Source organism: Ammospiza caudacuta, chromosome 35 (assembly GCF_027887145.1).
Source record: "Ammospiza caudacuta isolate bAmmCau1 chromosome 35, bAmmCau1.pri, whole genome shotgun sequence".
In the NCBI taxonomy this organism is placed as follows: domain Eukaryota; kingdom Metazoa; phylum Chordata; class Aves; order Passeriformes; family Passerellidae; genus Ammospiza; species Ammospiza caudacuta.
In genome coordinates, this window is record NC_080627.1 from 2316734 (window position 1) to 2341949 (window position 25216).

The 25216-nt window shown below is 52.0% G+C and overlaps 1 protein-coding gene across 2 annotated transcripts in view; it reads left to right on the forward strand.

The window, feature by feature from the left end:
• Positions 1–25057, forward strand: part of ACTN4 (actinin alpha 4) — a 45544-nt gene extending 20487 nt beyond the window's left edge. Inside the window, exons 8-21 of one of the 2 annotated variants that reach the window (XM_058822893.1) lie at positions 1392–1477; positions 6559–6651; positions 7506–7736; positions 8364–8511; positions 9112–9262; positions 9785–9893; positions 11247–11387; positions 12988–13170; positions 13961–14095; positions 15548–15727; positions 17252–17398; positions 18192–18272; positions 20782–20940; positions 23106–25057. In XM_058822893.1, coding sequence (XP_058678876.1) covers positions 1392–1477; positions 6559–6651; positions 7506–7736; positions 8364–8511; positions 9112–9262; positions 9785–9893; positions 11247–11387; positions 12988–13170; positions 13961–14095; positions 15548–15727; positions 17252–17398; positions 18192–18272; positions 20782–20940; positions 23106–23264 — 2003 coding nt within the window. In that variant the 3' untranslated portion in view covers positions 23265–25057. Of the gene's footprint in view, positions 1–1391; positions 1478–3524; positions 3611–6558; positions 6652–7505; positions 7737–8363; positions 8512–9111; positions 9263–9784; positions 9894–11246; positions 11388–12987; positions 13171–13960; positions 14096–15547; positions 15728–17251; positions 17399–18191; positions 18273–20781; positions 20941–23105 lie in introns of both variants that reach the window. The other variant, XM_058822894.1, reaches the window with a different exon arrangement.
• The last annotated feature ends 159 nt before the right edge of the window (positions 25058–25216 follow it).

A 25216-nucleotide genomic window follows, 5' to 3' on the forward strand; every position in this document is an offset into this window, starting at 1 on the left:
TTTCATTATTCCATGACTTCAGGATCCCACAAATCTGGCATTCCCTTCTTCTAGGATCCCATCATTCTCGGATTTCATTTTTCCAGGACCCCACAATTCCAGCATCCCACAAATCTGACATTTCCTTCTTCTAGGATCCCATAATTGTAGGATTTCATTTTTCCAGAACCCCACAGCTCCAGCATCCCATAAATCTGACATTTTCTTTTTCTAGGATCCCGTAACTCTTGGATTTCATTATTCCAGGACTTCACAATTCCAGAATCCCACAAATCTGACGTTTTCTTCTTCAAGGATCCCATCATTCTCTGATTTTGTTATTCCAGGATCCCACAACTCTCTGATCCCACAATTCCAGGATCCCACAAATCTGACATTTTCTAGGATGCCATAATTTTCAGATTTCATTATTCCATGACTTCAGGATCCCATAAATCTGACATTCCCTTCTTCTAGGATCCCATCATTCTCTGATTTCATTTTTCCAGGACCCCACAGCTCCAGGACCCCCCAACTCTTTGATCCCTCAATTCCAGGACCCCCCAACGCTTTGATTCTGTAATTCCAGGATCCCATAAATCTGGCATTCTCTTTTTTAGGATCCCATAATTCTTGGATTTCATTTTTCCAGGACCCCACAACTCTCTGACCCCTCAATTCCAGGACCCCCACTGGAACCACCCAACCCAACCCCAAATTTTCCCCATCCAGCCCCAATCCCACCCAGGTGGATCCCGCAGGATTTGGGACCTCGGGGCAGAGTTCCAGCCAGGAAAGGCTCCAGCCCCATTCCCAGTTTGCTCCCACTTTGCTCCCAGTCGTTCCCAGTTTGCTCCCAGTTTGCTCGCAGTCATTCCCAGTTTGCTCCCAGTTTGTTCCCAGTTGTTCCCAGTTTGCTCCCAGTTTGCTCGCAGTCATTCCCAGTTTGCTCCCAGTCATTCCCAGTTTGCTCCCACTTTGCTCCCAGTCATTCCCAGTTTGCTCCCAGTCGTTCCCAGTTTGCTCCCACTTTGCTCCCAGTCATTCCCAGTTTGCTCCCAGTTTGCTCCCAGTCGTTCCCAGTTTGCTCCCAGTTTGCTCGCAGTCATTCCCAGTTTGCTCCCAGTTTGTTCCGAGTCATTCCCAGTTTGCTCCCAGTCATTCCCAGTTTGCTCCCAGTTTGCTCCCAGTTGGTTCCCAGTTGGTTCCCAGTTTGTTCCCAGTCGTTCCCAGTTTGCTCCCAGTTTGTTCCCAGTCGTTCCCAGTTTGCTCCCAGTTTGCTCCCAGTCGGTTCCCAGTTTGCTCCCAGTTTGCTCCCAGTCGGTTCCCAGTTTGCTCCCAGTTTGCTCCCAGTCGGTTCCCAGTTTGCTCCCAGTTTGCTCCCAGTTTAACGCTGGCGGTTCCCCGTGCAGACATCGTGAACACGGCGCGGCCGGACGAGAAGGCCATCATGACCTACGTGTCCAGCTTCTACCACGCCTTCTCCGGGGCCCAGAAGGTACCGGGAGCTTCCGGAACCTTCCTCCCGGATCCGTGATTCCGGAACCTTCCTCCCGGATCCGTTCTTTCTGGAATTCTCCCCCTGGAATTCTCTCTCTCTCTGCTCTCACCACGCTCGCTTCTCTTGCAGCCGCGGCCGCTGTCGCTCAGGGGGCTCCTGGGTGGCTCATGAGGGGTTAAATCTGCCTGGGGGTCCCGAATTTGGGGGGATTTGGGGGGAATCCGTGGGGATCCACGGGAAATCCATGGATTTCCATAAAAACCCACGGAAGTCAATGGGAAATCCATGGCAAATTTAGTGGAAATCCATGGGAAATCCAAGGGAAATTCAATGGGAAATTATTGAGATTACATGGGAAATCCATAGGAAATTAGTGGGAATCCTTGGAAATCCGTGGGATTCCATAAAAATCCAGGGGAAATTATTGAGATTACTTGGGAAATCCATAGGAAATTAATGGGAATCCTTGGAAATCCGTGGGATTCCATAAAAATCCATGGGAAATCCATGGGAAATTATTACATGGGAAATCCATAGGAAATTAATGGGAATCCTTGGAAATCCGTGGGATTCCATAAAAATCCATGGGAAATTCAATGGGAAATTATTGAGATTACATGGGAAATCCATAGGAAATTAATGGGAATCCTTGGAAATCCATGGGATTCCATAAAAATCTATGGGAAATCCATGGGAAATTATTGAGATTACATGGGAAATCCATAGGAAATTAGTGGGAATCCTTGGAAATCCGTGGGATTCCATAAAAATCCAGGGGAAATTATTGAGATTACTTGGGAAATCCATAGGAAATTAATGGGAATCCTTGGAAATCCGTGGGATTCCATAAAAATCCATGGGAAATCCATGGGAAATCCATGGGAAATTATTGAGATTACATGGGAAATCCATAGGAAATTAGTGGGAATCCTTGGAAATCCGTGGGATTCCATAAAAATCCATGGGAAATCCATGGGAAATTATTACATGGGAAATCCATAGGAAATTAATGGGAATCCTTGGAAATCCGTGGGATTCCATAAAAATCCATGGGAAATCCATGGGAAATCCATGGGAAATTATTGAGATTACATGGGAAATCCATAGGAAATTAGTGGGAATCCTTGGAAATCCGTGGGATTCCATAAAAATCCAGGGGAAATTCAATGGGAAATTATTGAGATTACATGGGAAATCCATAGGAAATTAATGGGAATCCTTGGAAATCCGTGGGGTTCCATAAAAATCCATGGGAAATCCATGGGGGTCCATGGGAAATTTGTGGGAATCCTTGGAAATTATGGGATTTCATAAAAATCCATGCAAGTCAATGGGAAATCCATGGGAAATTCATGGGAAATTATTGAGATTACCTGGGAAATCCATAGGAAATTAGTGGGAATCCTTGGAAATCCGTGGGATTCCATAAAAATCCGTGGAAGTCAGTGGGAAATCCACAGGATTCTATGGAAATCCATGGGAAATTTGTGGGAATCCATGGGAAATTTGTGGGATTCCTTGGGAAATCAGTGGAAATCCATGGAATGGAAATGGGAAATTAGTGGAAATCCATGGGATTCCATGGAAGTCCATGGGAAATCAATGGGAATCCACGGGATTCAATGGAAATCCATGGGAAATGAATGGAAATCCATGGGAAATTAGTGGAAATCCAGAGGATTCCATTGAGATCCATGGGAAATTAATGGAAATCCATGGGAAATTATGGGAAATTCGTGGTATTCCGCAGGATTCCATGGAGATCCATGGGAAATTATTGGAAACCCATGGGAAATTATGGGAAATTCGTGGAAATCCGCAGGATTCCGTGGAAATCCATGGGAAATTCATGGGAAACCCATGGAGAAATCCCCAGCAAATGCAGGCATGGGGATTGAGGAACGGGACCAAGGCAGCACAAACCCCCCATGAGCCACCCCGGGCACGCTGCCCACGCTGGGAATGCTTTGTTTGGGAATCTTTGGGAATTCTTTGGGAACGCTGCTGGAGCCGCGGCCCTCGCTGTGCTCTCCCCCCCGGGCAGATATCGTGGGCACGCTGCGGCCCGACGAGAAGGCCATCATGACCTACGTGTCCTGCTTCTACCACGCCTTCTCCGGGGCCCAGAAGGTGAGCCCGGCCCCGGAGAGCCCCGCTGGCACCTGGGATCTGCTCTGGGATTTGGGATCTGCTCTGGGATTTGGGATCTGCTCTGGCACCTGGCACCTGGGATCTGCTCTGGGAGCTGGGATTTGGGATCTGCTCTGGGATTTGGGATCTGCTCTGGGAGCTGGGATTTGGGATCTGCTCTGGGATTTGGGATCTGCTCTGGGACCTGGCACCTGGGATCTGCTCTGGGATTTGGGATCTGCTCTGGCACCTGGCATCTGCTCTGGGAGCTGGGATTTGGGATCTGCTCTGGGATTTGGGATTTGGGATCTGCTCTGGGAGCTGGGACCTGAGATCTGCTCTGGGATTTGGGATCTGCTCTGGGACCTGGCACCTGGGATCTGCTCTGGGAGCTGGGACCTGAGATCTGCTCTGGGATTTGGGATCTGCTCTGGGAGCTGGGATTTGGGATCTGCTCTGGGATCTGGCACCTGGGATTTGGGATCTGCTCTGGGACCTGGCACCTGGGATCTGCTCTGGGAGCTGGGATTTGGGATCTGCTCTGGGATTTGGGAGCTGGGAGCTGCCTGGCTGCTGCTCTGCCTGCCCTGGGCACGGGGAGTTGGGGCCTGGCTCTGCTGAGCTCGCGCTGCCTTTTCCTCGGGGTTCCTCCTGTGTTCCCTTCCTCGTTCCCTGCCTTTATTCCCTTGGTTTTCCCCCTTTTCCCTTCCTTCTGCCTTTTATCCCTTTCCTTTTCCCCTTTATTCCCTTGGTTTTCCCCCTTTTCCCTTCCTTTTCTCCTTTATTCATTTCCTTTCCCCTTTATTCCCTTCCTTTTCCCCTTTCTGTTATCCCTTTCCCCTTTATTCCCTTCCTTTATCCCTTTCTTTTCCCCTTCTTTTATTCCCTTCCTTTTTCCTTTTGTTTATTCCTTTCCTTTCCCCCTTTATCCTCTTAATTTTTCCTTTTCTTTATCCCTTTCCTTTTTCCCTTTGTTCCCTTCTTTTTCCCCTCTATTTCCTTCCTTTCCCCCTTTATTCCATTCCTTTTGCACTTTAATTCCTTCCTTTTTTCCTTTACTTTATCCCTTTACTTTTCCCCTTTATTCCTTTCTTTTTGCACTTTATTCCTTTCCTTTTTTCCTTTCCTTTACCCCTTTTCTCCTTCCCTTTATTCCCTTTCTCATTCCCTTCCTTTTTCCTTTTCTTTATTCCTTTCCTTTTCCCCTTTATTCCTTTTATTTTTCCCTTCATCCCCTTCTTTTTCCCCTTTATTCCCTTCCTTTTCCCCTTCCTTTTCCTGCTTCCTCCCTTCCTTTCCTTTCCCTCCTTTCCCCCCTTTTCCTTTATTTGATTTATAAATTTCTTTTGTTTTTTTCCTTCATTGATTTCCTTCATTAATTTCCTTCATTGATTTCCTTAATTAATTTCCTTCATTGATTTCCTTTATTGATTTCCTTCATTGATTTCCTTAATTAATTTCCTTTATTGATTTCCTTTATTGATTTCCTTCATTGATTTCCTTCATTGATTTCCTTAATTAATTTCCTTCATTGATTTCCTTTATTGATTTCCTTCATTGATTTCCTTAATTAATTTCCTTTATTGATTTCCTTCATTGATTTCCTTAATTAATTTCCTTTATTGATTTCCTTTATTGATTTCCTTCATTGATTTCCTTCATTGATTTCCTTAATTAATTTCCTTTATTGATTTCCTTTATTGATTTCCTTCATTGATTTCCTTTCTTTCCTTCCTCCCCGGCCGTTGGATTTTCCTCCTCGTGACCCTTCCCAGTTCCTCTTCATCCTCTTCATCCTCCTCCTCCTCCTGGATTCCTCCTCTGCCTCCCACCCAGGTACCTCCAGCCTCTTCCTCCTCCTCCTCCTCCTCCTCCTGCTGCTGGGGCAGATCGGGATCGGGATCAGGATCGGGCCCACAGAGGGCTGCGGTTCCTTTTCCTTTCCCCTTTCTTTTATTTTCTTTTTCTTTTCCCTTTTCCCCCCTTTTTTCCCTCTTTTCCCCCCTTTTCCCTCTTTTCTCCCAGTTTTTCCCCCTTTTTTTCCTATCTTTTCCCCTTTTTCCTCTCCTTTCTTTCTCCTTTCTTTCCTTCAAACTTTTTTTGAAGTTCCCATATTCCCATATTCCCAATCCCAAAGTATTCAATCCCAAAATTCCCAATCCCAAAATATTCAGTCCCATATTCCCATATTCCCATTCCCATAATTCCATATTTCCAATCCCAAAATATTCAATCCCATATTCCCACTCCCATATTCCCAAATTCCCAAATTCCCATATTTCCACATTCCCAATCCCATATTCCCATATTCCCATTCCCAAATTCCCATATCCCCATTCCCATATTTGCACTGCCAAATTCCCAAATTCCCATATTCCCATTCCCATATTCCCAATCCCATATTCCCATATCCTAAATTCCCATTCCCATATTTCCAAATTCCCATATTCCCAATCCCATATTCCCATATCCTAAATTCCCATATTCCCAATCCCATATTCCCATATTTCCATATTCCCAAATTCCCATAGTCCCAATCCCATATTCCAAATCCCAAATTCCCATATTCCCAAATTCCCGAATTCCCATATTCCCAATCCCATATTTCCATATTCCCAATTTCCCATAGTCCCAATCCCATATTTCCATATTCCCATATTTCCATATTCCCATTCCCATATTCCCGAATTCCCACATTCCCAAATTCCCATATTCCCCAATATTCCCATTCCCATATTTTCACTCCCAAATTCCCAAATTCTCCTATTCCCAAATTCCCAATTCCCGAATTCCCAATCCCATATTCCCATATTGCCATTTTTCATTCCCATATCCCAAATCCCATATTCCCAAATTCCCATATTTCCATATTCCCAATCCCATATTCCCATATTCCCATTTTCCTATTTTCCCATTTTCCCAAATTCCCAAATTCCGCGTTCCCGCAGGCGGAGACGGCGGCCAACCGGATCTGCAAAGTTCTGGCCGTGAACCAGGAGAACGAGCAGCTCATGGAGGACTACGAGCGCCTGGCCTCGGATGTAAGGGGGAAATACCCCAAAAACGCCTCCAAAACACCCCAAAAACACCCCCAAAATACCCCAAAAACGCCCCCAAATCCCACCCCAAAAACAACCCAAAAATACCCCAAAAACACCCCAAAAACAACCCAAAACCACCCCCAAATCCCACCCCAAAAACAACCCAAAACCACCCCCAAATCCCACCCCAAAAACACCCCCAAAATACCCCAAAATATCCCCAAAATCCCTCATAGAGCAGTGAGCGCCGGGCCTCGGATGTGAGGGGGGAAACACCAAAAACACCCCAAAAACACCCCAAGAATATCCCCAAATCCCCCCCTAAATCCCCCCATGGATCACTGTGAGTGCCTGGCCTTGGATGTAAGGGGGCAAAACCCCCAAAACCACCACAAAACCACCCCAAAAATACCCCAAAAACACCACAAAACCACCCCAAAAATACCCCAAATCCACCTATGGATTACTGTGAGTGCCTGGCTTTGGATGTAAGGGGGGAAAACCCCAAAAACACCCCCAAAAATACCCCCAAAAGCACCCCAAAACCACCCCAAAACCACTCCTGAAATACCCCAAAAACACCCCTAAATATCCCCAAACCCCCTCACAGAGCAGTGAGCGCCTGGCCTCGGATGTAAGCAGTGGGAACCCCAAATCCCACCCCAAAAACACCCCAAAAATACCCCCAAATCCCCATCCCACACCCCAAATCTGTGTGCCCCCAGCTCCTGGCGTGGATCCAGAGGACCATCCCCTGGCTGGAGACCCGGGACCCCCAGAAGACCATCCCAAACCCCAAACCCCATCCCAAACCCCAAATCCCCATCCCAAACCCCAAATCTGTGTGCCCCCAGCTCCTGGCGTGGATCCAGAGGACCATCCCCTGGCTGGAGACCCGGGACCCCCAGAAGACCATCCCGGCCATGCAGCAGAAGCTGGAGGATTTCCGCGAGTACCGGCGCGTGCACAAACCGCCCAAGGTGCAGGAGAAATGTCAGCTGGAGATCAACTTCAACACCCTGCAGACCAAACTGCGCCTCAGCGGCCGGCCCGCCTTCATGCCCTCCGAGGGCAGGATGGTCTCGGTGGGTCTGGGGGCTTCGGGGTCCTGGGGGGCTTAAATCCACCTTGGTGTGTCTTAAATCCACCCTAAACTGCCCCAAATCCACCCTAAACTGCCCCAAATCCACCCTAAACTGCCCCAAATCCATCCTAAACTGCCCCAAATCCACCCAAAACTGCCCCAAATCTGCCCCAGCCCTCCGAGGTCAGGATGGTCTCAGTGGGTCTGGGGGCTTCGGGGTCCTGGGGTGGGATTTGGGGGTTCTCAGTGGGTCAAATCCACCTTGGGGTGACTCTGAGGGGTTTTGGGGTGACCCTGAGGGATTTTTGGGGTGACCCTGAGGGATTTTTGGGGATCCTGGCAGCACCTGGAGCAGGCCGAGAAGGGACACGAGGAGTGGGGGCCGCCTGCGCCAGGGGGTTTTGGGGTGTCCCAAAGGAGGCATAACTCTGAGGGATTTTGGGGTGACTCTGAGGGATTTTTGGGGTGACCCTGGATGATTTTGGGGTCCCCAGGACATCGGGGCAGGGTGGCAGCACCTGGAGCAGGCCGAGAAGGGACACGAGGAGTGGGGGCACCTGCGCCAGGGAGTTTTGGGGTGACTCTGAGGGATTTTTGGGGTGACCCTGGATGATTTTGGGGTCCCCAGGACATCGGGGCGGGGTGGCAGCGCCTGGAGCAGGCCGAGAAGGGACACGAGGAGTGGCTGCTGACGGAGCTGCGGCGCCTGGAGCGCCTCGATCACCTGGCCGAGAAATTCCGGCAGAAAGCCTCGATCCACGAGGGGTGGACGGAAGGTACGGGGTGGGCTGGGCAGGTTTTGGGGTTCAGGGCAGGGATTTGGGGTTCAGGGCAGGGATTTGGGGGTTCAGGGAGGGATTTGGGGTTCAGGCAGGGATTTGGGGTTCAGGGCAGGGATTTGGGGTTCAGGGAGGGATTTGGGGGTTCAGGGCAGGGATTTGGGGTTCAGGGAGGGATTTGGGGGTTCAGGGCAGGGATTTGGGGGTTCAGGGAGGGATTTGGGGGTTCAGGGCAGGGATTTGGGATTCAGGGAGGGATTTGGGGGTTCAGGGCAGGGATTTGGGGGTTCAGGGAGGGATTTGGGGTTCAGGGGATGGATGTGGGGATGATGGAGATTCAGGGCTGTCCCCACACCTGTGCCCAGGTAAGGAGGTGGCACAGGGGTGGCACAGGGTGGGTTTAGGGGGTCTGAGAGGTTTCCCCACCTGTGCCCAGGTAAGGAGGTGGCACAGGCAGGGATTTGGGGTCTCAGGGGTGGCACAGGGTGGGTTTGGGGGTCTCAGGGCTGTCCCCACCTGTGCCCAGGTAGGGAGGTGGCACAGAGGTGGCACAGGGCAGGGATTTGGGGTCTCAGGGCTGTCCCCACCTGTGCCCAGGTAAGGAGGTGGCCCTGCGGGACCGGGACTCGGGCACGGCCTCGCTGGCCCAGGTGCGGGCGCTGCTCCGCAAGCACGAGGCCTTCGAGTCGGACCTGGCGGCGCACCAGGACCGCGTGGAGCAGATCGCCGCCATCGCCCAGGAGCTCAAGTACGGGAGCCCAAAATGCCCCCAAAATACCCCTGAAACACCCCAAATTGGACCCCAAAACACCCCCAAAGTGTCCCCGAAAACAAACCCTAGGAGCTCAAGTATGGGAACCCCAAAATGCCCCAGATTGTACCCCAAAATCACCCCCAAGGTGTCCCCAAAAACAAACCCTAGGAGCTCAAGTATGGGAACCCCAAACAGCCCCAAAATGCCCTAAATTGGACCCCAAAATCACCCCCAAAGTGTCCCCGAAAACAAACCCTAGGAGCTCAAGTATGGGAACCCCAAAATGCCCCAGACTGTACCCCAAAATCACCCCCAAGGTGTCCCCAAAAACAAACTTCAGGAGCTCAAGTGCAGGAACCCAATACACCCCCCATTTTTCCCCATTTTTCCCCATTTCCCTTGGGTTTTTCCCCATTTCCTTTCCATTTTTCCCTATTTTCCCCATTTCCCCCCTATTTTTCCCATTTCCCCCCCCATTTTTCCCCATTTTCCTCAGTTTTTCCCCATTTTCCCCAGCGAGCTGGATTACTACGACTCCCCGAGCGTCAACGCGCGGTGCCAGAAGATCTGTGACCAGTGGGACCTGCTGGGCTCGCTGACCCACAGCCGGCGGGAGGCCCTCGAGGTGGGTCCAGGGATCCCAAACAGCCCCAGATCCCAGAGAACCCCTGGATCCCAGTCCTGGATCCCAAACAGCCCCAGATCCCAATGAACCCCTGGATCCCAGTCCTGGATCCCAAACAGCCCCAGATCCCAATGAACCCCTGGATCCCAGTTCTGGATCCCAAACAGCCCCAGATCCCAATGAACCCCTGGATCCCAGTCCTGGATCCCAAACAGCCCCAGATCCCAAACAGCCCCTGGATCCCACCCCAGGATCCCAAACAGCCCCAGATCCCAAACAGCCCCTGGATCCCACCCCAGGATCCCAAACAGCCCCAGATCCCAATGAACCCCTGGATCCCAATCCTGGATCCCAAGCAGCCCCAGATCCCAAAGAACCCCCGGATCCCAATCCTGGATCCCAAACAGCCCCAAATCCCACCCCAGGATCCCATCTCCAGATCCCAAAGAACCCCTGGATCCCAACCCTGGATCCCAAACAGCCCCAGGACCCCAAACACTCCTGGGATCCCAAGATGGATCCCAACTCCTGGATCTCAACCCTGGGATCTCAACCCCAGATCCCAACCCCTGGATCCCACCCCAGGTCCCAGCCCAGATCCCAACCCCAGGTCCCAACTCCTGGATCTCAACCCTGGATCTCAACCCCGGGATCCCAAACCAGGATCCCAACCCTGGATCCCAACCCTGGATCCCAACTCCAGGATCCCAACTCCTGGATCCCAACCCTGGATCTCAACCCCGGGATCCCAAACCAGGATCCCAACCCTGGATCCCAACTCCAGGATCCCAACCCTGGATCTCAACCCCGGGATCCCAAACCAGGATCCCAAACCAGGATCCCAACCCTGGATCCCAACTCCTGGATCCCAACTCCTGGATCTCAGCCCTGGATCCCCCTGGATCCTCCCCAAATCCCAACCTCTGGATCCCCCCAGATTCCAATTTCGGCATTTCTATCCCCAGAAAACGGAGAAGCAGCTGGAGACCATCGATGAGCTGGATCCCAACCCCAGATCCCCACCCCAGATCGCAACCCCAGATCCCCACCCCAGATCCCAACCCCAGATCCCAGCCCCTGATCCCAAACACCCCTGGATCCCCATCCCTGATCCCAATTTTGGCGTTTCTGTCCCCAGAAAACTGAGAAGCAGCTGGAGACCATCGACGAGCTGGATCCCAACCCCAGATCCCATCCCCAGATCCCAGCCCCTGATCCCAATTTTGATGTTTCTGTCCCCAGAAAATGGAGAAGCAGCTGGAGACCATCGACGAGCTGCACCTGCATCCCAATCCATGGATCCCAACCCCAGATCCCAGCCCCTGATCCCAATTTTGGCGTTTCTGTCCCCAGAAAATGGAGAAGCAGCTGGAGACCATCGACGAGCTGCACCTGGAGTACGCCAAGCGCGCGGCGCCGTTCAACAACTGGATGGAGAGCGCCATGGAGGACCTGCAGGACATGTTCATCGTGCACACCATCGAGGAGATCCAGGTGGGGATCCACCATTCCACGCTCCCGTCCCAAAAATAATTTTAAAAAACCAAAAAAATGACATTTTCAGGGTGGTTTTGGGTGGGGTTTGGGCGTTTTCTTGGTGGTTTTGTGGTAGAGGATGGAGGTTTGGGGGTTGAGCAGCTCCCAGCTGCAATCCTTGGAATTTGGAGGAATTATTCTGTGGAATAAATCTGTGCAATAATTCTGTGGAATTTATTCTGTGGAATTATTCTGAGGACTTATTCTGTGGAATAATTCTCAGGAGTTCTGTGGAACTCTTTTGTGGAATTGTGAGGAATTTTGTGGAACGATTCTGTGGGATAATTCCATGGAATAATTCCGTGGGATAATTCTGTGAAATTATTCTGTGGAGTTAATTCTGTGGAATAAATCCGTGGAATTATTCTGTGGAATAATTCTGAGGAATAATTCTGTGGAATTGTGAGGAATAATGCTGTGGAATTATTGTGAGGAATAAATCTGTGGAACAATTCTGTGGAATTATTCCATGGAACAATTCTGAGGAACTATTCTGTGGAATAATTCTGAGCAATAATTCTGATTAATTCTGTGGAATAATTAATTCCGTGGAGTTATTCTGAGGAACAATTCTGTGGAATAATTCTGTGGGAATTAATTCTGTGGAATAATTCTGTGGAACAATTCTGTGGAACAATTCTGAGGAATAATCCTGTGGAATTACTTTGAAATACTCTGGAATAATTGCATGGAATAATTCTGTGGAATTATTCTAAGGAACAAATCTGTGGAATAATTCTGAGGAATTTTGTGGAACAACTCTATGGAATAATTCTGTGGGATAATTCCATGGAATAATTCTGTGGGATAATTCTGTGGAATTAATTCTGTGGAACAATTCTGTGAAATTATTCTGTGGGATAATTCTGTGGCATAATTCTGTGGCATAATTCTGTGGAATTATTCTGTGGGATAATTCTGTGGAATAATTCTAAGGAATTCTCTGGAATTAGTCTCTGGAATTAGTCTGTAGAATAAATCTGTGGAATAATTCTGAGGAATAATTCTGTGGAACAACTCTGTGGAACAATTCTGAGTCACAGTTCTGAGCAATAATTCTGAGCAATAATTCTATGTAATTATTCTAAGGAACAATTCTGAGCAATAATTCTATGGAATTATTCTAAGGAACAATTCTGATCAATAATTCTGTGGAATTATTCTAAGGAACAATTCTGATCAATAATTCTATGTAATTATTCTAAGGAACAATTCTGATCAATAATTCTGTGGAATTATTCTAAGGAACAATTCTGAGCAATAATTCTGTGGAATTATTCTAAGGAACAATTCTGAGCAATAATTCTGTGGAATTATTCTAAGGAACAATTCTGAGCAATAATTCTGTGGAATTATTCTAAGGAACAATTCTGAGCAATAATTCTGTGGAACAATTCCCTCTGCCCCATTTCCCCAGGGCCTCATCACAGCCCACGAGCAGCTCAAGTCCACGCTGGGCGACGCCGACCGGGAGCGCGAGGCCATCCCGGGCACGGAATAATCCATGGAATCATTAATTTGAGCAATAATTAATGAATTCTGTCCCCTGTCCCTGCAGGGCCTGATCACAGCCCACGAGCAGTTCAAGTCCACGCTGGGCGACGCCGACCGGGAGCGCGAGGCCATCCTGGGCATCCAGGGCGAGGCGCAGCGCCTGGCGGAGCTGCACGGGCTGCAGCTGCCCGCGGGCAACCCCTACACCTCGGTCACGGCCCAGGTCATCAACTCCAAGTGGGAGCGGGTACGGGGACGGCCTCGCTCCCTTTCCCCACCTTTTCCCGCTTTTCCCTGCGGTTTTTCCCGTTTTCCTGCCGTTTGCGCCCTTTCCCAATGGAGTTTTCCATCCCCGTTCCCCGGCGGCGTTTCCCAATTTTCCCCCGTGGTTTCCCAGTTTCCCAGCAGGTTTTCCCATCCCCTTTCCTGCTTTTCCCCTTTCCCAGCAGCGTTTCCCACCCCTTTCCCCATTTTTCCTCAATTTCCCAGTTTCCCAGCAGCATTTCCCACCCTTTTCCCACTTTTTTTCCCCATTTTTCCCAGTTTCCCAGTAGGGTTTCCCACCCCTTTTCCCAGTTTCCCAGCAGCATTTCCCACCCTTTCCCATTTTTCCCAATTTCCCAGTTTCCCAGCAGAGTTTCCCAGTTTCCTAGCAGCATTTCCCATATTTTTTCCCATTTTTCCCAATTTCCCAGCAACATTTCCCATATTTTTCCCATTTTTTCCCAATTTCCCAGCAGCATTTCCCATACTTTTCCCCATTTCCCATATTTTTTCCCATTTTTTCCCAATTTCCCAGTTTCCCAGCAGCATTTCCCATACTTTTCCCCATTTCCCATATTTTTTCCCATTTTTTCCCAATTTCCCCATTTCCCAGCAGCATCTCCCATGTCTTTTCTCCATTTCCCATCATTTTTCCCCATTTCCCAGCATTTTTCCCCATTTCCCATCATTTTTCCCCATCTCCCATGTCTTTTCTCCATTTCCCATCATTTTTCCCCATTTCCCAGCATTTTTCCCCGTTTCCCCACTCGCAGGTGCAGCAGTTGGTGCCCAAGCGGGACCAGGCGCTGCAGGAGGAGCAGAACCGGCAGAACTCCAACGAGCACCTGAGGAGACAATTTGGGAGCCAGGCCAACCGCGTGGGGCCCTGGATCCAGACCAAGATGGAGGTCGGGAATACTGGGATGGTGGGATGGAGATGGTGGAGATGGTGGAGATGGAGATGATGGAGATGGAGATGGTGGGGTGGAGATGGTGGAGATGGAGATGATGGAGATGGTGGGATGGAGATGGTGGAGATGGAGATGATGGAGATGGTGGAGATGGTGGGATGGAGAAGGTGGAGATGGAGATGGTGGGATGGAGATGGTGGAGATGGAGATGGTGGGATGGAGATGGTGGAGATGGTGGGGTGGAGATGGTGGAGATGGGTTCAGTTCGGGAGCCAGGCCAACCGCGTGGGGCTCTGGATCCAGACCAAGATGGAGGTCGGGAACTGGGAATACTGGGATGGAGATGGTGGAGATGATGGAGATGGTGGGGTGGAGATGATGGAGATGGTGGAGATGGAGATGGTGGAGATGGAGATGGTGGGGTGGAGATGGTTGAGATGGGTTCAGTTCGGGAGCCAGGCCAACCGCGTGGGGCCCTGGATCCAGACCAAGATGGAGGTCAGGAACCACCACCCCCAAACTGGGAATACTGGGAGCACTGGGATGGTGGGATGGAGATGGTGGAGATGATGGAGATGGTGGAGATGGAGGTGATGGGGATGGTGGAAGTGGTGGAGATGGAGGGACGGTGGGATGATGGACATGGTGGACATAGATATGGTGAAGATGGTGGAGATGGTAGAGATGGAGATGGTGGAATGATGGAGATGATGGAGATACGGAATGGTGGAGAGGGTGGAGATGGTGCAATCAGCTCTGGAATCACCCAGGAGGATCCGGTGGGCTTCTGGGAGGGCCGGGATCATTGGGATTGATCAACTCTGGAACGGAACCCTCCATGTCCATGTCCCCGGGAGATCGGGCGGAAATGGTGGAGATGGAGATGGTGGACATGGTGGGATGGTGGAGAAGGTGGAGAAGGTGGAGATGGAGACAGGGATTGTGGGATGGTGGCATGGTGGAGATGATGGTGATGGTGGAGATGATGGAAGCAGCTCTGGAATCGCCCTGGTGGGATCCGGTGGGGCCGGGATCGTTGGGACCAGCTCTGGAACGGAACCCTCCATGTCCATGTCCCCAGGAGATCGGGTGGATATGGTGGAGGTGGAGATGATGGACATGGTGGGATGGTGGAGAAGGTGGAGATGGAGACAGGGATTGTGGGATGGTGGCATGGTGGAGGTGGTGGAATGATGGAGATGATGGTGATGGTGGAGATGATGGAAGCAGCTCTGGAATCATTCTGGTGGGGCCGGGATCGTTGGGACCAGCTCTGGAACGGAACCCTCCATGTCCATGTCCCCGGGAGATCGGGCGCATCTCCATCGAGATGAACGGCATGGAATTCCTGCCTTAGGGGTCTGGGATCACCGTGGGGATCTGGTGGGATTGGGGGCCTGAGATAACGGGATCAGCTCTGGAATGGAATCCCGGCCTTGGTGTCCCCAGGAGATCGGGCGCATCTCCATCGAGATGAACGGCACCCTGGAGGACCAGCTGAACCACCTGAAGGAGTACGAGCAGAACATCGTGGAGTACAAGCCCAACCTGGAGCTGCTGGAGCAGCAGCACCAGCTGGTGCAGGAGGCGCTCATCTTCGACAACCAGCACTCCAACTACACCATGGAGGTGGGACCTGGGCTCACCAGAGGGGTTCGGGGTCACCAAAGGGGTCCGGGGTCAACCCGAGGAGACTCGAGGCTGTCCCAAGGAGATTCGAGGTCATCCCAAGGGGATTTGGAGTTGTCCCAAGGAGATTTGGGGTCACTCTGAGGGGATTCGAGGTCGTCCTGAGGGGGTTTGGGGTCACCAAGGGGGTTTGGGGTCAGCCTGAGGGGATTCGATGTTGTCCTGAGGGAATTAGGGGTGATTCCAAGGGGATTTGGGGTTGTCCCTCGGGGTTCGGGGTCACTGAGGGGGTTTGGGGTCATCCTGAGGGGATTTGGGGTCAATCCAAGGAGATCTGAGGTTGTCCCAAGGGGGTTTTGGGGGCACCCAAGGGATTTGGGGTCATTCCAAGGGGGCTTGGGGTCCTCTAGGGGATCAGGATGCTCCCAAGGTCACTGGATCCCTGCCAAGGTGCTCAGGGTGATCCTTTGGGCACTGGGTCCCATCCTGGGGGATCAGGATGATCCTTTGGGCACCGGATCCCTGCCAAGGTGCTCAGGGTGGTCCCAAGGTCACCAGATCCCTCTCAGGATGATCCTTTAGGCACCAGATCCCCCCCAAGGTGCTCGGGGTGCTCCCAAGGTCACTGGATCACCCCCAAGTTGATCAGGATGATCCTTTGGGCACCGGATCCCTCCCAAGGTCCTCAGGGTGATCCCAAGGTCACCAGATCCCCCCCAGGTGCTCCCAAGGTCACCAGATCCCCCCCAGGGTGCTCCCAATTCACCAGATCCCTCCCAGGTGCTCCCAAAGTCACCAGATCCCTCTTAGGTGCTCCCAGGATCACCAGATCCCTCTCAGGATGATCCTTTGGGCACCAGATCCCCCCAGGTGTTCCCAGGATCACCAGATCCCCCCCAGGTGCTCCCAGATCCCCCCAGGTGCTCCCAAGGTCACCAGATCCCCCCCAGGTGCTCCCAGATCCCCCCAGGTGCTCCCAAGGTCACCAGATCCCCCCCAGGTGCTCCCAGGATCACCAGATCCCTCCCAGGTGCTCCCAGGATCACCAGATCCCCCCCAGGTGCTCCCAGATCCCCCCAGGTGCTCCCAAGGTCACCAGATCCCCCCCAGGTGCTCCCAGGATCACCAGATCCCTCCCAGGGTGCTCCCAGTTCACCAGATCCCTCTCAGGATGATCCTTTGGGCACCAGATCCCCCCCAGGTGCTCCCAAGGTCACCAGATCCCTCCCAGGTGCTCCCAATTCACCAGATCCCCCCCAGGTGCTCCCAAGGTCACCAGATGCCTCCCAGGTGCTCCCAAGGTCACCAGATCCCTCCCAGGGTGCTCCCAGTTCACCAGATCCCTCTCAGGATGATCCTTTGGGCATCAGATCCCCCCAGGTGCTCCCAGGATCACCAGATCCCCCCCAGGTGCTCCCAGATCCCCCCAGGTGCTCCCAAGGTCACCAGATCCCCCCCAGGTGCTCCCAGGATCACCAGATCCCCCCCAGGTGCTCAGGGTCTGCGTTTCCCCTCCGCGTGCAGCACCTGCGCGTGGGCTGGGAGCAGCTGCTCACCACCATCGCCCGAACCATCAACGAGGTGGAGAACCAGATCCTGACCCGCGACGCCAAGGGCATCAGCCAGGAGCAGATGCAGGAGTTCCGCGCCTCCTTCAACCACTTCGACAAGGTCGGGGGTCCCGGGGGATCCGGGGGGATCTGGGGGTTTGGGGTCCCCCCTGGAATGGGGGATCCGGGATCCTGTTTTCCCCTCATTTTCCCTCATTTTCCCCCATGTTCTGTGTTTGCTCGGGATCTCGGTGGTGCCCTGGGCCCTGAGGGATCCCAGGGGATCCGGGGGGATCTGGGGGTTTGGGATCCCCCCTGGAATGGGGGATCTGGGATCCTGCTTCCCCTCATTTTCCCTCGTTTTCCCCCTCATTTTCCCCCATTTTTTCCTCTGTGTTTGCTCAGGACTACAGCAGTGCCCTGGGCCCTGAGGGATCCCAGGGGATCCGGGGGGATCTGGGGGTTTGGGGTCCCCCCTGGAATGGGGGATCTGGGATCCTGTTTTCCCCTCATTTTCCCTAATTTTCCCCCATGTTCTGTGTTTGCTCGGGATCTCGGTGGTGCCCTGGGCCCTGAGGGATCCCAGGGGATCTGGGATGGAGCTGTTCCTGTTTTCCCTCGTTTTTCCCCATTTTTTCTGTGTTTGCTCAGGACCATGGGGGTCTGGGGGGACTGGGGGATTTGGGGTCCTGTTTTCCCTCATTTTTCCCCTTTTATCCCATTTGCTCAGGATCGCGGCGGTGCCCTGGGACCAGAGGGATCCCAGGGGATCTGGGGGGATTTGGGATCCTGTTTTCCCTCATTTTCCCCCATTTTCTGTGTTTGCTCAGGACCATGGGGATCTGGGGGGATTTGGGATCCTGTTTTCCCTCATTTTTCCCTCATTTTTCCCCCATTTTTCCCCATTTGCTCAGGACCACGGCGGCGCCCTGGGCCCTGAGGAGTTCAAGGCCTGTTTGATCAGCCTGGGCTACGACGTGGAGAACGACCGGCAGGTACGGCCTGCTTCATCCTCATCCTCACCCTCATGCTCATCCTCACCCTCACCCTCATCCTCATCCTCACCCTCATCCTCACCCTCACCCTCATCCTCATCCTCATCCTCACCCTCATCCTCATCCTCACACTCATCCTCACCCTCATCCTCATCCTCACACTCATCCTCACACTCATCCTCATCCTCACCCTCACCCTCATCCTCATCCTCATCCTCACCCTCATGCTCATCCTCACACTCATCCTCATCCTCACACTCATCCTCATCCTCACACTCATCCTCACACTCATCCTCACCCTCATCCTCACCCTCATCCTCATCCTCACACTCATCCTCACACTCATCCTCATCCTCTCCTTCCTCTCCTCTGGTTCCTCTCCTCTCCTTCCTTCCTTCCTAAATTCCTAAATCCCTTCCTAAATTCCTTCCTTCCTAAATTCCTTCCTAAATCCCTTCCTAAATTCCTTCCTAAAATCCTAAATTCCTTCCTAAATTCTTTCCTAAATTCCTTCCTTCCTAAACTCCTAAATTCCTAAATTCCTTCCTGAATTCCTAAATTCCTTCCTGAATTCCTAAATTCCTTCCTAAAATCCTAAATCCCTTCCTAAATTCTTTCCTAAATTCCTTCCTTCCTAAATCCCTTCCTAAATTATTTTCTAAATTCCATCCTTCCTAAATTCCTTCCTTCCTAAATTCCTAAATTCCTTCCTAAATTCCTAAATGCCTTCCTAAATTCCTTCCTAAATTCCTTCCTTCCTAAATTCCTAAATTCCTTCCTAAATTCTTTTCTAAATTCCATCCTTCCTAAATTCCTAAATTCCTAAAATCCTAAATTCCTTCCTAAAATCCTAAATCCCTTCCTAAATTCTTTCCTAAATTCCTTCCTTCCTAAATTCTTTCCTAAATTCCTTCCTTCCTAAATACCTTCCTAAATTCTTTCCTAAATTCCATCCTTCCTAAATTCCTTCCTTCCTAAATTCCTAAATTCCTTCCTAAATTCCTTCCTTCCTAAATTCCTAAATTCCTTCCTAAATTCCTTCCTAAAATCCTAAATTCCTTCCTAAATTCTTTTCTAAATTCCATCCTTCCTAAACTCCTAAATTCCTTCCTAAATTGCTTCCCTCCTAAACTCCTTCCTAAATCCCTTCCTTCCTAGATTCCCAGATTCCTTCCTCCCATTGCTGCCCTCCATTTCTGAGCCGCTTTTCTCCTCTAACGGATTCTCTGCTTTTCTCTCCCTCCTCCTCCTCCTCCTCCTCCTCCTCCTCTCCGTCCCCGCAGCCCAAGCGCCGCTCGGCCTCCAACGATTTCCGCGCCCTGCTGGGCTCTGCAGGATCCGGCCTGGTAACCTCCTCTTTTTCCTCTTTTTCTTGCTTTTCCACCTTGGATTTCCTCCTTTTCCCTCCTTTTTTCTTCCTTTTTTCCTCCTTTTTTCCTCATTTTTTTATCCTTTTTTCCTCCTTCTGCCATAATTTTTCCTCCTTCTTTCCATCCTTTGTCCATCTTTTTTACCATCCTTTTTTCCCTCCTTTTTTCCTCCTTTTTCCATCATTTTTCCCTCCTTTTTTCCTCCTTTTTCACCTTTGATTTCCTCCATTTTCCATCCTTTTTTCCTCCTTTTTTTTCCATCCTTTTTTTCCTTCTTTAGTCCTCCTTTTTTCCTCCTTTTTCCTGCTTTTTCACCTTTGATCTCCTCCTTTTCCCATCATTTTTTTTCCTCCTTTTTCCATCATTTTTCCTCCTCTTTTCCTCCTTTTTCCATCCCATCCCCGCGGGGGGAGGACGAAGGGCAAGGAGAACCCCAGGAATGGTGGAAACCCCCCCAATTCCCTGCTGGAACGTTCTGGAACACCCTGGAACCCCCCCCAATTCCCTGCTGGAACGTTCTGGAACGCCCTGGGCACCAGCAGCGCTCCCCAGTTCCCTGCTGGAACGTTCTGGAACGCCCTGGTGGAACGTTCTGGAAAACCTCCCCAATTCCCATGTGGAACGTTCTGGAAAACTCCCCCAATTCCCTGCTGGAACGTTCTGGAACGCCCTGGTGGAACGTTCTGGAAAACCTCCCCAATTCCCGTGTGGAACGTTCTGGAAAACCCCCCCAATTCCTTGGTGGAACATTCTGGAACACCCTGGGCACCAGCAGAGCCCCCCAATTCCCTGGTGGAACATTCTGCAACTCCCTGGTGGAACGTTCTGGAAAACCTCCCCAATTCCCTGGTGGAACGTTCTGGAAACCCCCCCCATTTCCCTGGTGGAACGTTCTGGAAAGCCCTGGAAACCCCCCCAATTCCCTGCTGGAACGTTCTGGAACGCCCTGGGCACCAGCAGAGCCCCCCAGTTCCCTGCTGGAACGTTCTGGAACGCCCTGGGCACCAGCAGAGCCCCCCAGTTCCCTGCTGGAACGTTCTGGAACGCCCTGGGCACCAGCAGAGCCCCCCAGTTCCCTGCTGGAACGTTCTGGAACGCCCTGGGCACCAGCAGAGCCCCGCTCCCGCCCGTCCCCGCAGGGCGACGCCGAGTTCCAGCGCATCATGGCCGTGGTGGATCCCAACGGCAGCGGCAGCGTCACCTTCCAGGCCTTCATCGACTTCATGTCCCGCGAGACCACGGACACGGACACAGCCGAGCAGGTCATCAACAGCTTCCGCGTGCTGGCCGGCGACAAGGTGGGCAAAGGGGGCTTTGGGGGGCTCGGGAACGGGGAAACGGGGTTTGGGGGGCTTCGGAACGGGGGAAACGGGGTTTGGGGGATTGGGAACGGGGGAAACGGGGTTTGGGGGGCTCGGGAACGGGGAAACGGGGTTTGGGGGATTGGGAACGGGGGAAACGGGGTTTGGGGGATTGGGAACGGGGGAAATGGGGTTTGGGGGGCTCGGGAACGGGGGAAATGGGGTTTGGGGTGGTTCTGGGGGGGTTTGGGATGGTTCTGGGGGGTTTGGGGTGGTTCTGGGGGGTTTGGGATGGTTCTGAGGGGTTTGGGATTGTTCTGGGGGGTTTGGGGTGGTTCTGCGGGGTCCGGGGTGGTTCTGAGGGGTCCGGGGTGGTTCTGGGGGTTCTGGGATGGTTCTGGAGGGTTTGGGGTGGTTCTGAGGGGTCCGGGGTGGTTCTGGGGGGTCTGGGATGGTTCTGGAGGGTTTGGGATGGTTCTGGAGGGTTTGGGGTGGTTCTGGAGGGTTTGGGATGATTCTGAGGGGGTTTGGGGTGGTTCTGGGGGGTTTGGGATGGTTCTGGGGGGTTTGGGGTGGTTCTGGGGGGTTTGGGGTGGTTCTGGAGGGTTTGGGATGGTTCTGGAGGGTTTGGGATGATTCTGAGGGGGTTTGGGGTGGTTCTGGGGGGTCCAGGATGGTTCTGGGGGGTTTGGGGTGGTTCTGGAGGGTTTGAGATGGTTCTGGAGGGTTTGGGATGGTTCTGAGGGGGTTTGGGGTGGTTCTGAGGGGTTTGGGGTGGTTCTGGGGGGTTTGGGATGGTTCTGGAGGGTTTGAGGTGGTTCTGGGGGGTTTGGGGTGGTTCTGGAGGGTTTGGGATGGTTCTGAGGGGTTTGGGATGGTTCTGGGGGGTTTGGGATGGTTCTGAGGGGGTTTGGGGTGGTTCTGAGGGGTCCGGGATGGTTCTGAGGGGTCTGGGTTGGTTCTGGGGGGTCTGGGATGGTTCTGGAGGGTTTGGGATGGTTCTGGAGGGCTTGGAATGGGTTCTGGGGGGTCTGGGATGGTTCTGAGGGCTTTGGGGAGGGGGCAGCAGAATTAAGTGGTGAGATTTGGGAATTCCAGGGTGGGATTTGGAAATTGAGGTTGAGATTTGGGGAGTAAGACCAAGGCGGGGTTTGGGATGGACACAGCAAAATTACATAATGAGATTTGGGAATTGAGGGTGAGATTTGGGGATTAAGACCAAAGTGGGATTTGGGGACCACTCTTTCAAAGTTCATCAATCCCCTGGTGGGATCGCTGACACTGGGGCTCGGTTAACCCCCATTTTTCCCAATTTTTTCTCCATTTTCCCCCCATTTCCCCGTGTTTTTTCCCCATTTCCCCCATTCTCCCCCTATTTCCCCTCTGTTTTTCCCCATTTACCCCCCATTTACCCCATTTTTCTGTTTTTCCCCATTTCCCCCCATTTTTCTCCCATATTTCCCCACTTTTCTCCCATTTACCCCTGGTTTTTCCCCATTTCCCCCATTCTCCCCCTATTTCCCCCATTTCCCCCCCATTTTTCCCATTTCCCCCAATTTCCCCCCATTTCCCCATTCTCCCCCCATTTTCCCCCTTTTTCCCCATTTTTCCCCCATTTCCACCCATTTTCCTCCCATTTCCCCCCTCATTCTCCCATTTTCCCCCATTTACCCCCCATTTTCCCAATTCTCCCCCCATTTTCCCATTTCTCATTTCCCCCATTCTCCCCCCTGTTTCTCCCCATTTTCCCCCATTTCCCCCGTTTTTTCCCCAATTTCCCCCCATTTCTCCCCATTTACCCATTTTTTCCCCATTTTCCCCCGTTTCCCCCCATTTCCCCCGTTTTTTCCCCAATTTCCTCCCCATTTCTCCCCATTTACCCCTGTTTTTTCCCCATTCCCCCCCATTTTCCCCCATTTATCCCCTGATTTCTCCCCCATTTTCCCCCATTTCCCCCCTGTTTTTTCCCCAATTCCCCCCCCCATTTCTCCCCATTTACCCCCTTTTTTTCCCCATTCCCCCCCATTTTCCCCCCATTTACCCCCTGTTTTCTCCCCCATTTTCCCCCCATTTCCCCCCTGATTTCTCCCCCATTTTTGCCCCATTTTCCCCCCGTTTTTCCCCCATTTCTCCCCCCGTTTTTCCCCCCGTTTCCCCCCCAGAACTACATCACGGCGGCGGAGCTGCGGCGGGAGCTGCCGGCGGCGCAGGCCGAGTACTGCATCGCGCGCATGGCGCCCTACGCCGGCCCCGACGCCGTGCCCGGCGCGCTGGACTACAAATCCTTCAGCACCGCGCTCTACGGCGAGAGCGACCTCTGAGCGGGATCCATCGGGGTCCCTCAGGATTCCCCCGGGATCCCCGACGGCCCCGGGTCCCTCAGGATCCCCAAGGACCCCCCCAGGACCCCTCAGGATCCCCAGGGGTCCCCAGGGATCCCAAATCCCCAAGGGTCCCCAAGGATCCTGGATCCCTGACGATCCCCGAGGATCCCAGATGGTCCCAAATCCCTGAGGATCCCCCAGAATTGCCAGGGATTCCACCAGGATCCCTGGGGATCCCGGATCCCCGACAGTCTCGGGTCCCTCAGGATCCCCGAGGACCCCCCAGGATCCCAGATCCCTGAGGATCCCAAGTCCCCAACAGTCCCAGATCCCTGAGGATCCCCCAGGACCCCTGAGGATCCCACAGGATTCCTGGGGATCCCAGATTCCCGACAGTCCCGCATCCCCAAGGGTCCCCAAGGATCCCGGATCCCTGACGATCCCCGAGGATCCCAGATCCCTCAGGATCCCCAAGGACCCCCCAGGATCCCCGAGGGTCCCCGAGGATCCCAAATCTCCAACAGTCCCAGATCCCCCAGGATCCCCAGGGATCCCGGATCCCTGACAGTCCCAAATCCCCCAGGATCCCCAAGCGTCCCCCAGGATCCTTGAGGATCCCAGATTCCCAACAGTTCCGGATCCCCCAGGATCCCCAAGGACCCTCAGGATCCCCAACAGTCCCAGATCCCCCAGGATCCTCCAGGATCCCGGATCCCTGACGGCTCCTGATGGTCCTGGATCCCTGAGGGTCCCTGATGGTCCCGGATCTCCGAGGGTCCCCCAGGATCCCCGAGGATCCCGGATTCCTGATGGTCCTGGATCCCTGAGGATCCCCGAGGATCAAGGGTCCCCAGTGGTCCCCAGTGGTCCCAAATCCCCGAGGATCTTGGATCCCTGATGGTTCCAGATCCCCAAGGATCCCCCAGGATTCCTGACGGTCTCAGATCCCTGAGGGTCCCCCAGAAGCCCCGAGGGTCCCCCAGGATCCCCGACCCCCTCCCCGCCTCCTACTATGCAACAGTCGATTGATCTTGGGATATTTCGGGATGCAATTCCCACTTTTCCTCGGGTTCCGCCTCCCGGAAATGGTTATTTTTGGTAACGAGACACAGAAGAAGAGAGAGAGAGAGAAAAGAGAAATTCCCACTGTTTTCCGCGGGATCAGCGGCGCAGCCCGAGGGTTCCCTCTCCCCTCACGTTGCCCCCACTTCTCACGTAATTTATGGGGAAAAATTTCGGGGTTTTAGGGGGTTTTTTTTTTAGGTTTTTTCACTCACATTCCCGCCTCGGAGCAGCGTTTTGTGGACCAAAAAATAAATGGGGGAAATAGGGGGGGAATAGGGAAAAACGGCGAGAAATGAGAAGCACAGAGGAATTAAAATTAGGAAAAAAATAGGAGGAAAAATGTGGATAAAAATGTGGAGAGAAATGGAAAATTAGGAAAAAAATAAAGAGAAATGAAAAATGTGGAAAAATTAGATGAGGAATGAGGAAAATCATAGAGAAATCTGGAGGAATACAGAAAAATATGGGAAAATAATGATAAAGAAGAGTAAGGAGAAAAATCAAGAGAAAAATAAGGAGAACTGTGAAAAAGTCTTAAAAATTAAGAGAAACAAGGAGGAAAATTATGAGAAATCCACCTAATAAAGCGCCTGATCCTGGAAAATTTTGACGGGAAGCAGAAAATTCCGGTTTCCTTTATAACTTTACGGATTTATTATATAAATATATATTCACGTAGCAGCTTCTTTGTCCTGTAATTAAAATATTGCTGGAAAAAAAAACAACCTCTGAGATCTTGGAGTTTTTCCTCACTTTTTCCCCAGGTACAGCCAATCTTGAGGGGAGAAAATGACCATTTTGAGGTAAAAATGAGGTTGTTGGGAGGGGACATTTTTGGGGTAAAATTGAGGTGATTTTTTTGGACGGGTCAGCAAAATTGTGGG